General features: G+C 31.1%; 2 protein-coding genes across 6 annotated transcripts; one reads left to right on the top strand and one right to left on the bottom strand.

Moving 5' to 3' along the window:
• Positions 1–722: 722 nt before the first annotated feature.
• On the top strand, positions 723–4,266 carry LOC115723200 (pentatricopeptide repeat-containing protein At5g64320, mitochondrial). Of its 3 annotated transcripts, none has more exons than XR_004012914.2 (3): positions 723–918; positions 1,033–3,555; positions 4,015–4,266. XR_004012914.2 is itself a non-coding variant. In XM_030652635.2 (2 exons), the coding sequence occupies exon 2, from the start codon at positions 1,126–1,128 to the stop codon at positions 3,298–3,300; it is 2,175 nt and encodes a 724-aa protein (XP_030508495.2). In that variant the 5' UTR covers positions 723–918; positions 1,033–1,125; the 3' UTR covers positions 3,301–4,266. The 3 variants fall into 3 exon arrangements, 1 of the variants encoding a protein (XP_030508495.2); XR_009684348.1 differs by having other exon boundaries at positions 1,033–3,596; XM_030652635.2 differs by having other exon boundaries at positions 1,033–4,266.
• A 5,044-nt stretch (positions 4,267–9,310) lies between these two features.
• Positions 9,311–13,538, bottom strand: LOC115722175 (PTI1-like tyrosine-protein kinase 3). 3 transcript variants are annotated; one of them, XM_030651308.2, is made up of 8 exons: positions 13,380–13,538; positions 12,065–12,239; positions 11,352–11,608; positions 11,142–11,268; positions 10,762–11,035; positions 10,215–10,347; positions 10,027–10,113; positions 9,311–9,909 (listed from the first exon to the last, which is right to left on the bottom strand). In XM_030651308.2, exons 2-8 carry the CDS (start codon positions 12,156–12,158, stop codon positions 9,787–9,789), a joined length of 1,095 nt encoding a protein of 364 aa, XP_030507168.2. In that variant the 5' UTR covers positions 12,159–12,239; positions 13,380–13,538; the 3' UTR covers positions 9,311–9,786. The 3 variants fall into 3 exon arrangements, with proteins under 3 accessions (XP_030507168.2, XP_030507169.2, XP_060959677.1); XM_030651309.2 differs by having other exon boundaries at positions 12,065–12,195; positions 13,380–13,527; XM_061103694.1 differs by having other exon boundaries at positions 12,967–13,488.
• Positions 13,539–14,551: the final 1,013 nt, after the last annotated feature.

Raw genomic sequence — 14,551 nt, 5'->3', positions numbered from 1 at the left:
GAGGGCATTTTTAAAATAAGGGGAAAGTTGACATATTCCCCCAATATTAGTACACATAAGTTAATCTATGCATATATAATTAAATTTTTTTATAATTAGTGTTTGATTATTTTAATAATATTTTATAATTTGAATTTGTTAATTATAAATTAGTTGAATAAAATAATAAAAAATAATAATATTTTATATCAAAATAAAAAAAAAAATAGATAGCTAATTACGGGTGCGGGTGCGTTTAGTAATACCTTTTTAATTAAGTTTTTTCTTTGTTCTTAAAATTAAAATAATGAAAATATTTTTTTAAATCATGTTCTATAATACTTTTTTACTTTTTAATTTTTTAATTTAAGAATCTAAATTTTAAAAATAAAAAAAAAATTATTTCTAATTTTTTTTAAACAGTTTTTTAATCAATATTTTAGACTTCATTCTCAACTTAAACCTTAAAAACTAAACTCAAATCCAACCCTAAACTTGGACTCGCCTCCTGTCTTGACTTCGAACTGGGTTCTGACCCGACTTAAATAAAATCAACAAATAAAAATAATAATAAAATTTACAGAATATATTTTTATTTTTCATTTTAAAATTAAAAAATAAGTTATAGAACATATTTTTAATTTTTAAAAACAAAATTTTAAAAATAAAAATTTCACTTATATTTTTGTGATTAAAAAATTTGAAAATAACGTGTTACCAAAAGCTGTAGGAATTCATTTTTAGTATGGTCGAATCTCTCTTTTCATTTTTTGTTTAAATCAAAGAAACAAACTACGCTTCAAAGCAGCGGCTACAGAGAGTCGCCACCGGAACTTCAAGAAGACGAATCCCTCTGTACTCTGTAGTGGATGATTAAGCTGGCAGACCCGAGGAGTGGGTGGCGGAACAAAGGAAGCGGCAGAACGAAGAACGCTTTAGGTACTGAATTTTTGTTCTAATCACGAGGGAAGGACAATTCTCAAATCAACTGAAGCATGCCTAAAGCATTATATACATCTGAATTGTAATAGAAATTTTTATATACTTTTGCAGGAAAAATGATGAATCAAGTCATGTGTTCAAATTCGAGAATCCTTTGGTTATGCGGTTAGTTTGATAAATCTTTTTAAGTACAGTTTTAGAGTAATGTTAATAAGATCAACACTCTCTGTCCACATGGGCAAAAGCTTACATTATTTGTTCAAAACATCCTGCTTTGCATTTTGCTCAGCCGGGGGCTTTAAGGATCATATTCACATACATACAATTAATAATAATGGGTCAGAGTCCGAAACTGAATGGGAAAGGTTACTAAAACCTTTCGACTTGAATGAACTTCAGAAATTGCTTGTTCCAATTTCCCCATTTCAGCTTTGTAAGCTGCTTAAACTTCCACTTGATGTCGCTACGTCAATGGATATATTTGAAAGGGCAGGCTCCCAAAAGGGTTATTGCCACTCATTTGATGTCTACTTTTTGCTAATTGATAAGCTTGGGGCTGCTGGTGAGTTTAAAGTTATTGAAAGGTTGTTGGCACAGATGAAAGAAGAAGATATTATTTTCAGGGAGTCCCTTTTCATCTTGATTATGAAATATTATGGGAAATCTGGTTTTCCAGGTCAAGCAACTAGGCTACTCTTGGATATGAAAGCTGTTTACTTTTGTGAACCGACGTTTAGATCATACAATGTTGTATTGGAAATACTAGTGGATGGAAACTGCCCTAAAGTTGCATCCAATGTTTTCTATGACATGCTGAGCAAGGGTGTCTCTCCCACTGTTTACACTTTTGGAATAGTGATGAAAGCACTTTGTATGATTAGTGATGTGGACTCTGCATGCTCACTCTTGAGGGATATGACAAAACATGGATGCGTGCCAAATTCAGTGGTTTACCAGACTTTAATACATTCACTCTCCAAGAATAACTGTGACAATGAAGCATTAAAACTTTTGGAAGAAATGTTTCTGATGGGTTGTACACCTGACATTCGGACTTTTGATGATGTAATCCATGCGCTTTGCAAGGCCAATCGGATTCACGAGGCAGCCAAAGTCGTTGATCGTATGATTCTTCGAGGTTTTGCTCCTGATGATGTAACTTACGGAGTTCTAATGCATGGATTGTGTAAAATGGGACAAGTTGATGACGCAAGGGCATTGCTGAACAAAGTGCCAAATCGCAATAACGTGCTTTTCAATACATTGATTAATGGATACGTTACGAGTGGAAGATTTGATGAAGCTAAGGCAGTAATCTATGATGACATGTTAAAATTCGGTTGTCAGCCTGATGCTTTTACATTTAACATACTGATTTATGGACTTTGCAAGAAAGGTTTACTATATTCAGCTCTTGCATTGGTAGATGAGATGACAGTTACGGGTTGTGAGCCTAATGTGATTACATACACAACGTTGATTGATGGATTCTGCAAGGAAGGCCAGCTAGAGGAAGCTGGCAATGTTTTGAACGAGATGAAAACCAAGGGGCTTTGTCTCAATACTGTGGGATATAATTGCCTTATATCTGCTCTATGCAAATCTGGAAATGTTGATAAAGCTTTGACAATGTATAATGAAATGTCATTCAATGGATGTAAGCCAGACATATTTACATATAACTCTCTAATATTTGGACTATGTAAGGTTAGTAGAATGGAAGAAGCATTGGGACATTATCGTGATATGTTTTTGGAGGGTGTTATTGCCAACACTGTCACTTACAATACATTGATTCATGCCTTTTTGAGAAGAGGGGAAATCCAAGAAGCACTTAAACTTGCAAATGATATGTTATTTAAGGGATGCCCTCTTGACAAAATAACATACAATGGCCTAATAAAGGCACTCTGCAGAGCTGGGGCTGTTGAGAAAGGCATGGCACTGTTTGATGAAATGACGAGGAAGGGGATTCATTCAGATAATATTTCATGCAATATTTTAATTAATGGTCTCTGTAGAAGTGGTAGAGTACGTGATGCCCTTGAATTTCTAAGGGATATGATTCATCGAGGTTCAACTCCAGACATAGTTACTTACAACAGCCTAATAAATGGCCTATGCAAGGTAGGACGAATCTGGGAAGCTTTGAATCTCTTTGAAAGAGTACAAGTTGAGGGAATATGTCCAGATGCTATCACTTACAACACTTTAATCAGTTCTTATTGCAGAGAAGGCATGGCAAATGATGCTTACATGCTACTATATAGGGGTGTGGACAAGGGATTCATCCCAAATGATGTAACTTGGTACATAGTGGTCAATAATTTGTTTAAAGGAGCTACCAAGGAGAGTGGAAGTTCATATGCACAGCCTTGATTTCATATAACACTGACAGGAGTGCAAAGTCTGGTAAAATTAAGTGGCTTAAAAGAAGGGTAAAATCTTGGGAAATTAAGTTTTATCTGGCCTGTTGAGCTTGTAAAATGATGGAACGTAAAGTTATGTGGCTGGCAAGAAGGGTAAGATCCTGGGAAATTAAGCTTTGTCTTGTTTGTAGAGCTTGTAAAATGATGGAAGGGGTGCATGGTGTGTACTTCAGCTAACAACTACTCTGTCATCTATTCCTAAAAAGTATGTCGTCAATCTTCGATTGTTCACTCTTACTGTTTTTGGTAATATTCTTATAATCAATTATCAATAATATGTTGTTAAATAAAAACATCAATAATATGCCATTCTTCCTTTTTCATCTACATTGTAAAATTGTATTCAGACAGGGTGAAACTGTTGTTCTACCTATGTATGATTTTTAGATTCATATCGGCAAATGCATTGTTTAGATAAGGTAATGGAGTATAGATTATGATCCAGCTATCAGTTGAGAGAAAATTTAGAGTTTTAAGAAAAATGGCATCATCATGGTTGGGATGACCCCTTTTGTTCAACTTCCTCTCTAGGAGAAGGATACGGTGCAAAATCATGTATAATCAGTACTAGACAATACTATTCTGCCATATCTCAAAGACTTCTATTTTGTATTTAGATCTGATTAGGTAGATTTTGATGGATTTAATCTCTTAATATGTACAGGTGTGATTGGTGCAAGGGGAAGAAGAACCACATGAATGTGTAAATTGTAGAATCTCTTAAAGACCTATAATAAGATTCACATAATTGACATGTATAGATGTTTTCTAGTACTATTAGTAGTATTACTTGCATAGCCATTGCTTCTTGTACAGAGGATGGTAACATTTTTCCGTGGTTGGAATATAATGAAGCTGTCAAACATTTCTTCTTTCTTAATTGAAAAGAGGAAGTGATGTACAGATTTTTTTTCTTTTTCCCTTTTACTTAAGTGAAATGTTTTCAATTGACTATCGAGTAGTGCATACAATACTCGAATGTAAGAAGACGGGTTTATGCACATATTTCACAATATGAGAATGGAGATTGTTATTCTAATGAAAATGAAACACACACACATACAATTTTGATCATGAATTTATTTATCTGAATCTTCATATGCTTTATATCTATTTGAAATGAATTACAGAGAATTGTGACCAAAATCCTTATGTAATCTAGTTGGTTGTACTTAAATGCTTATGTAGTATTTCGAATAATTAGTATTTTTGTTCTTTAAAGTTATGACACTATTAGAATATACTTGTTACAAATTCTCTTTGCACTTTGGGATTAGTTTTCGTTTCTTTTACCGATAATAATTTCATATTTTTACAACTTTGACTAATACCATATTTTGCATCATTTTATTGGAAAATTTAATTTTTTTTTTTAAAAAAAAAAAAAAAACTATGTATTCTTGAAAAATCAAAGAAAAATTAATCAAAGTTTGATAAAATTTTTGAAATTAGTAAAATTAATTAATTAGAATAAAAAAAAATTAATTGTACATAAATTTTCTAAAAAAACTAAGATTTAATCATAAAAATAAATTAAAAGAATCAAGTTTATTTATATTTACAAACTTATATATTAAAAAAAATAAAGTAAATTATTGAAAATTCAATAAAAAATATAAAATTATTTTACAAATTAAACTACAAAATATTATGTTTAATATATATTTTTTTTTAATTTTGTAAAGGATACTATTAACTTTTTTTCATAAATATGTCATATTTATGTTTAATCAATTTTTATGGTTTTTTTTTTGGAAATTTACACCCTATACTGATTTTTCCTATTTTATATCTTTTTTACTGTTACACGACAATTATTACATTTTTACTTTTTTTTTTTATTTTTGAGTAAGCCTAATTAATTTCACTTAATAATATATATGTGTTTATATATATATAAATATATATATATATATATAAAAAGTTTTTAAAAGTTGATTGATGACTTTTATGTTACTTTTATGTCAATTTTTTTTGTTTAACTTAAATTTGAAATTTAAGTTCAACTCACTTACATGATTCCATTTTTAAAAATTTATATATTTATTTATATGTATATATTTATATGTGTTTAGTTGATTGATGAGACAATTTTTTGACTTAAATTTTAAATTGGACACAACCCACCCATGTGATCTCCATTCCCAAGTTTATATATGTATTTTGTTTCTCTCTCTATCTTTTTTTGTGGGTTGGTGTCTATAGAGAAATTCTTAAGATTGGTGTTTAAGATAAAGACCATCAACCAACGACTTTACATAAAACTTTTCTCTCCATTCTTCACTATTTCAAAAACTTACAAAGCTCACTCCTTTCATTCATTTTTTTTACTTGAGTTTTGAGAGAGAAAAGCAAGATATATATATAGAGAGAGAAAGTTTTTGTGGGTGTGCTGAGAGAGAAAACTTGAAACGACATGCTGATGAAGGAGTGTGGAGGCTCTCTTGGTTAAGAGAGCCTATCCCAATGAGAATATCTTCAAGAAGAACAATACAGAGGAAGAAGAAGAACAGCAGACAACTCAAACTTTCTAAGTAAAAAAAAAAAAAATCTTTATTTATTTTTGAGTGGTGGGGAGTGGTGGTGTTGGGGGGGGGGTTATAGTTAGCTCTGGTTTTGTGAGTGGTGGTGTTGTATCTTTTGATGGCTTTTATGGCTTATTTTGTTATTGTTTTACTGTTATTTTCTTTCATTTTTTATCATATTTTTCTAAATATTATTGTACTGCTCTAATGAAATTTGTATGTAAGTTATTTTTTTCAATATCATATACTCCAATATATGTTCAGTTTTCTTTTGTTGTTCCACTGTTATTTTTTAGTTGTTCTCCTTCTTTTCATTTTTGATATCTTCTCCTGCATGCTTTCTTGTTGTGCCCTAGCTCCCCACATTTACTGCATTTATTATAGGAATAATTACATAAGGTACCGTTTTTTGTAAAATAATTACATTTTTACATTCAAAAAATGTTTTTTTTTACATTTTTACGGTTTTCCAAAAAATATCACGAAAACAACATAAAATTAACAAGAAAGCTACATAAAAGTAACATAAAAATAACATCAAAATAACAACAAAAAATCAACAACAAACTAACAAAATTACAACATAAAAAGACCGTATTTTCTGTAAATAAAATGAAAAAAAATCGTAAAAATGTTTAAAATTCTGTGAAACCGTATTTTTGTAATTTTTTTATTGTTTTTATGAAATAATCCCTTCATTATATTATTTCTTTTCCCAACCAGCTTCCATCCTCTTTTTTTTTTTTTTTTTTGTCTTCTAGATTTCACCACTTTAATGGAAGGTAAGACTATTTCATTACATGATTCTTTCATTCTGGTTACCTCAAATAAATATTCAGTGCTTGGTTTAACATATGTAATTTAAAACCAACATTTGCTAAACATACGAAACAATAGTGGAACAACCTAAAAACAACATTAGAAAAATCATGACAGCTCCAATATTAATGGTTTTAATGTTTCTGCTTCATCTCACCGGATTTAATGGTTGTTTTTCGGCTATTCTGGTGTTGTTGTGGTGGTTCTATCGCTAGGTGTGGAAGATGGAGACCTTGTTTTTATTTTCGGTATTTACAGTATAAAAGAAAAAAAGAATCCCAAGGCAGTATTTTTGTAAAGATTAGGTGAAAAGCCAGTATTTTTGTAAGTTACCCCCTTTTTTTTTTTTTAATATTTGAGCCTTTTTATGAGTTTAGATAGTTCATAGGTTTGTAATTTTTTTAAAAAAAGCTCATATTTAATATTTGTTAGTACTCGAAAGTTATTTTTATAATTTTATTACTTTTGAATATATGACTCAATTTTTTTTTTTTTTTGTGTAAATAACTGTTTTATTTTTTTATATTTGCATATAATGATGAGTATCTCTATACTCTGGTGTGATTTGATATTTGTTTTTCTCTTTATTTTTTCCATTTTTTCTTTTCGAATCGAAACTGGAGAAAGGAAGTATGCTACTAGACCCTGCCCCGGTTGCATTTTCTCACAAGTTCGCATCATGCGAGGTGGAGCGATCATTCTCTGATCACATTGGTTGTTGTGTCCACACTTCTTTCTGCAGTTAACATCACTTTCTGCGATTAACAACACTTTCTGTGGTTAACAGCACAGGAGTGGAGACAAGTGCACACTTGCAACAAATTATCTTTTCCTATGTGGACTACCTCCACGTGGCAATTTTCACGAGACTGAACTCATATTTCTAAGCAAGAAATTCACACCATAAGTTTAATTTTTAACGGTAATAGTATTTAAATTATATTTCTAAAACTTCCATAAGAGCATCTTCAATGCAAATAATTCTAAAAATTGCCATAAAATTCCACATCATTCCAAAATATAATATTTTATTTTTTCCCTCATCCACATTATTTTTGGCCACTTACTACTAAAAATTACTCCAATACTTAACAACTATAAAAGTTACTACTATGATTCCACACACTATATTTATCTTCAATATTTACTTTAATTTTTTAAAAAAATATTGACCATTGCCCCTGTGTTGTAGCTGGAGTTAGGGGTGTTCATCCGATCCAATCCGCACATTTTTGGTCAAACAACATCCAATCCGCACTAAGTGCGGATTTCATAGTTTGGATCCAATCCGATCCGCATAAGAGTTTAAATCCAATCCAATCCAATCCAATCCGCAATAGTGCGGATTGGATCGGTTATTTTGGATCGGTTATTTTTTTAATAATAAATTATTTAATATTTCATAGAAAAAAAATTAAAAAAAGACTATTGTTTTTTAATCTCCAATAATAATCTATTTATATACAAATCAAACCAATATATATATATATATTTATATATCAATGTATATGTACTTATCTTTAGATTTACACTAAAATATATATGTATCTCTTACTAAAATAATAAGCTAGTATACATATATTTAAATTTATGTGTATGTGTCTATGTGAATAAGAATTATTTTTCTTGTGTTTTTTATTATAAAATAAATAAAATGTACCAACTCAATGTATTACTAAAAAAAGATTAAGAAATTAGAAGTTTGTGTCTTGTTTTGATTAATATATATTATATATTATAATTTTTTAAAAATATATATAATTAAGTGCGGATTGGATTGGATCGGTTACTTTTTGAGGTCAAACAACATCTAATCCGCACAAGTATTACTAACTCAATGTATTACTAAAAAAAGATTAAGAAATTAGAAGTTTGTGTCTTTGTTTTGATTAATATATATTATATATTATAATTTTTTAAAAATATATATAATTAAGTGCGGATTGGATTGGATCGGTTACTTTTTGAGGTCAAACAACATCCAATCCGCACAAGTGCGGATTTTGGATTTTTCAATCCAATCCAATCCGCACAAGTGCGGATATCCGCATTTTGCGGATTGGATTGGATTGGATCGTGCGGATTGGATTGAATCGGATACTTTGTAAACACCCCTAGCTGGAGTAGTTAAGTATTTTTTGCTCCAATGCATTAGCTCCTCTTCCTAGTAGCTATACCCCTGACAAAGACAGATGGACATCCGTAATAAAAAAAGCATTGGAACTGCTCTAAGTATCTAATTATTAAATCAAAGTTATTATCCATTATTTTTTATTAGTATATTTAAATTTATTTTTAAATAATAAAATAAAAATTTAATACCCCACATGACCATGATGCCTATAAAAGTTTCAAAAGATGATATTACCGTTCAACTTAAATATTTATCTACAATCATAAATTATATTTAAATATTATACCATAAATTACTCTTGATTTTTCTCTTGGACTCCGTGTTTCCGAGTAACAGTTTTTTATTTTCCAAACATCGAAATATGCATAATAACTAAAATCAATTTTATGCATGTAATAGTTTCTCTCATGTTCTAGGCAAACAAATACTGTAAATATTTATTGCCCAGAGAAAAACTAAAAAAGAAAAGATTGCGAGCTGGATGAACAAGACATCAAACTTTACATGAAGTGGATATCATCAATGTAGACGACAATTAGGTTTGCCTTGTACAAGTGTTAATAATCAACAGTGAAAGAAGCAATAGTGTATGAGGAACAGAATACCAAACACATTTTGTAGCACATAAATTATAAATATAAATCCGGAAAAAAGAAAGAAAAAAGATTTAGCAAAAGAAAGAAAGAAATCTCCACCCTCCCCAACCCAATCCCAGTCAGTTTGTGACTCTTCTAGCAGTCTTTTACACTCTGGCTCAGTAATCAACAGACAAATTTTTGGCAAGGAAATGAAATTGGCCAATCCAACCCTACACATCCAATCTCATAAAAAATAAACAAATATATATTTATATAGAAACTTCCGTCTTGCTATCCTCCCAGGCAAACAAACCCCGCATTTCTGAATAATTAACAATGTTGTGACTGCTGATAGAACTGGGATACCTGACCTGCTCTGTTTATGAAGCATCTGGAGCTGGGGCCGGTGGCTTCAGGAGCGGTTGAAGTGCCTTCACAACAATGCTCATATTTGGCCGGAACTCAGCTTCATACTGAACACACAATGCTGCCACAGCTGCCAACTGTGTTACCGGAGGAAATTTGCATCAGTTGCGAAATTCTAAAAGACAAGTTAGTTGGAACATGCGTATATATATATCTATATATATAGAGAGAGAGAGAGAGAGAGAGAGAGAGACCTTTGCAACCCCTTTGGGAGGATATTCTCCCTTCAGCTTTGGATCTACACATTGTTTGACTTTGTCTTCACTCAACCTTGGAGTAGCCTGAAGAAAACAAAGAAAAGAAACGGTGGTGAGTGCAAACATGTCAGATTATAATATTGGTAAAATACAAAATTGTAGAGGAGAAAGGCAAACAAACTAACCCAAGTAACAAGACTCTGCTGTCCACGAGGCATGGTATGATCAACAGGCTTCCTCCCAGTTAAAAGCTCAAGAAGAACCACTCCAAAGCTGTACACATCACTTTTCTGTGTCAATTGTCCTGTCATTGCGTACCTGTAGAACAATTTAATGACAATTTAGCAACCGAATAACATTTAAATATACAAAAATTTTGCTTTCAGATTAAAAAAGGAGAGGGAGAAATAGAATTTCATTATAGGAAAGACTGCAGCGTTGCAAACAATACCCAGTTAACAACTTTAAATACAAGGATATGCCTAATTACGTTACCATCACCTAGTTTTGATAACCATTACTCCTGTCCAATGTAGAAACAAAATTATTACTCAGACTCTAACTGAATCGGAAGAACATGAAACCATACAAAAAGTATGGTTATTACTAGTTAGACCAGTTAAAAACAGCAACTAAGCTGTACAGCACAGGCAATATCGATTAAGAAACGTGTGAAACAAAAACGTCTCATAGACTAGTATAGATGCAGAAAAGGAATTCCAGAAACATTACTCTGGTGCATGATAACCGAAGGTTCCCAAAACTCGAGTAGAATGAAGACGAGCAGCCATGTCAGGGGCCTGATTTGAAAGGTTGAAATCTGCAACCTTGGCTTTGAAGTCTTCAAAGAGAAGCACATTGCTAGATCTGATATCCCTATGTATTATAGAAGGTTGAACCTTCTCATGCAAGTATTCCAATCCTCTAGCTGCATCAACAGCAATCCTCACTCGCTGCATCCAATCAAGTGTTGGACCTGGTTGTGCACCTTGAACTCCCTTTCTACCTGCAAATCGTGATTTGAAAATTGAAATGTTACAACTATTCTCAACTTTTAAAGATGAAAAATCAATTTGTAAATTAATGGACAAGATGAAAGTGGCATTCCTCACCATGCAATATGTCATGTAAAGATCCCATGGTGGCAAATTCATATGCAAGTACACGAAGATTTCCTTCAACACAATAACCAAGCAACTCAACAAGATTTTCCTGCTTCAATCTAGAAACCATGGAAACCTGTAAAAATTCATATCAAACAGTCAGAAAGAAAATTAAAAAGCTACAAGGCAATTTATATCAACATTTAAGTTGTTGCACACCTGGGTCAAAAATTCAACATTTGTCTCAGGTTCAGAAGAAACATCAAGTTTCTTTACAGCCACAGCTTTCCCATTGTTCAGGCTTGCATAATACACTCTTCCATAGGATCCTTCACCAATCAATGCCTTGGATCCAAAATTATCAGTCTTCTCTTTGAGTTCTTCCAGAGACAAAGCAGCCACCTCAATAGGTGGTGGTGCTGCCTTTTGTACGTCAGGTTTGACAGGAGCTGCTACTCTTGAACCCTTTTGGTTCCCTTACCATCAGTAAAATAAAAGACCCAGTTATCATACATTGATAAACAAACAAGAAAATAGTAAAGAGGAAAAACAAATTACAAACAATGATAGACTGGTCAGAAGTTTAACTTACATATAGATGTATAATATGTGTAGAATACATGTATAGAATCTTTCAAGGTTTTTTTTCTCAGTTTTTTAGAAATGAAAAACTTCAATATGACTTATAGTTAGAAGTTTCTATTACAAAAGAACCCTACAACAGTCTACAAATACACAGAACAGAAGCTCTCAATGAGTTCAGCAGGTACGGCCATTAAGACAAATGCACTGACGACAGATAGGAAGCACAATCAACAATATGGTATGAAATATATTGCAAGACATTTGTTTGAACTATATTCTAAGCTTGTCATGATATATATATTATATATAATTAGGGAAAAACAAAAAACAGCTTCGCTTGTACATACCATCTGAATAATTCCTCGGACTCTTCAAATGCTCATTTTCATTTGAAGGGTAAGACTCTTCTACCTGACAAGTACAACAAAGCCACCTACGCATCCTGACTCTCTTCCTCAAATACAAATCGTCTTCAGTTCTGTTTTCCAAACGTACAAAGTAGCCAGGAGGAGGTGCATGTGCCTGCACAGTGAGTAAATCTTGAATCATAATAACCCCAAGCATAAGACATCCTAGAAATTCGTAATGGATACTAATTCCATGAGAATTTCAACCCAATTCAAAAACAAATACCAATACCAACATAACGCTTACAGAAAATACAACAAACAAAATCCCCAATTTGTGTCAAACTAAGAACAAATTCTTGTTTGATCCACCGATTAATTCAAATGTAACAAAGTAGAACAATTGAATAGCTAAATGCAGCCAGTGGCATCCAAATCCAAATCAAAGTCAATCTAACACAATTACCAATTCCAAATCAAATCAGATGTATATATAAATATATATAATAAAAATGTGTGGTGAAAGACAGAAATCATGGGCACATTCACCAACCATGAAAATGACATAAAACTGAGGCATCAGAGAAAACACCTATTGAGAACACAATTCAAGGGTTTTTGATTGAAAATGACAAGAAAATCAATGGTAATCATGAAACAGAAAACGATGATTTCAACACCAATTTAACTATCTAGTGATTTAATATACATTTATACGTTTTTATTTAAATGATTACTGTAGCAATTCTGTAAGGAAAATTCATTTTCTTCACAAAATATATAATAATTTTTATAATACAAGAATTATCCATGTATACAAATATGCATCATACATACATTTATTGGCCAAAGAATGAAAATCCCATATTTCAAAAACAAAGAACTCCCCAATATATTCTTACCACTAAACCGTTTCGCTGATAATCTCTTCTATCCATAAAAGAAAATACAGTTTTATAATGTCACAAAAATGAAAAACTTCTGAAATGAAATGATCCCAGTTCTCCCAAAAGAGTTAAAAAAAATAGCGAAATTGAAAAAAAGAAAAAACAACCAAGCAAGAAGAAATAGGAGAACCGTATGGGATAAGGAAAGAATTGGAAAGGAAAACGAAGGAGTCAAATAGGGAAAAACACAGGATTGACAGATGGGCTATGCTAAAATTAGAGCGTTTGGATACAAGAAAATTCAAAAATAAAAATAGAAGTTTGGATCGTCAAAGCCGAAATTAGAGTAACAGAAAATAATAACAACAGAGAAAACAAAGGAGAAGAAGAAGAAGAAGAAGAAGATCAACAAAGAATGAAGAAATTACCTTTATTGAAATTCTAGGGTTTGTGATTGTGTGAGAAGAGGAAGAAGACAGGTGAGATTGGCTGTTGGTTGCTTTTGTTGGGTCTGAGAGAGATGGACAGAGAAGCAACGCGGGGTTTGGGTTGGGAACGTCAAACCAATAAAAATCACTTCTTTCCTATTTTTTTAAAAAATAAAAATAAAAATAAAAAATCATAATAATTTACTTTTTTTTAATAAATCAATAAATCTCCCTTTCCTTCCTTACATTATAATGGCTTTTTTTTTTAACAAAATTATTAAGGCTAATTTAATGCTTTATAAAATTTATATATGACTAATTTAATGTAATGATATCAAGTCAAAAAAAAATTAATGTAATGGATATGACATGATTTTATAGAAATGTCAAAAAAATAAAAAATGGCTTTAGGAAATGTTTATCTAGCGAATAAGCAAAGCAAAGGTCCAAAGCCTAAGGTCGGTGGGCTATAAGCAAAGTGGTGGGGAATTGCCAACGGTGTTCTTTTGTCGACTATTCACAACTTTCTTTTTTATCCCTATATATTATATAATTTTCCTTTTCTTTTGTTGTTTTTTTTTTTTTTTTCAAAAGAATATTATATAATTTTTCTAACTGGTTTGTTTTATATTTTATTTTATTTTTTTTAAAGTTCTTTTCAGTTTGTATGAGAACTTTCCACATTTATGGTTGGACGGTTTTGGAATAATCTTTAATGGGAATTCTTATAAATATAAATATGGGAATTGAAGGTGGATAAGTTGAGGAATACCTCTTTTTTCTATGCATTAATTAAAAATACTTTTATATTATATTTCATTAAAATCTACCCACTTTTATGAGTGACTTGTCTAATATATCTTTGTCATTCACTTAAGTGTAGCACATAATTTACATTAATATAAGGGGTATAATAGGAACATCATTTATAAAAGTGGGTATATCTTAAAGAATATGATAATGAAGGTAAAAATCAAAACGAAAAAAGTAAAAAGGGTATACAATGCAATTTCCACTAGTTTAGATTTGTATGACATAAATAAATAATACTATAGGGTTATAAGTTTTTTTATTTTTTTTACATGTTATATTTATATGGGTTTTTTCATGTTATATTTTTGTAAAAAAAAAATAGAAATCTCATATTTGTAAAACAATAATAAGTTTTGCTG

The sequence above is a fragment of the Cannabis sativa genome, chromosome 9, assembly GCF_029168945.1.
Source record: "Cannabis sativa cultivar Pink pepper isolate KNU-18-1 chromosome 9, ASM2916894v1, whole genome shotgun sequence".
NCBI lineage: Eukaryota > Viridiplantae > Streptophyta > Magnoliopsida > Rosales > Cannabaceae > Cannabis > Cannabis sativa.
This window is presented reverse-complemented; position numbering and strand designations above follow the sequence as displayed.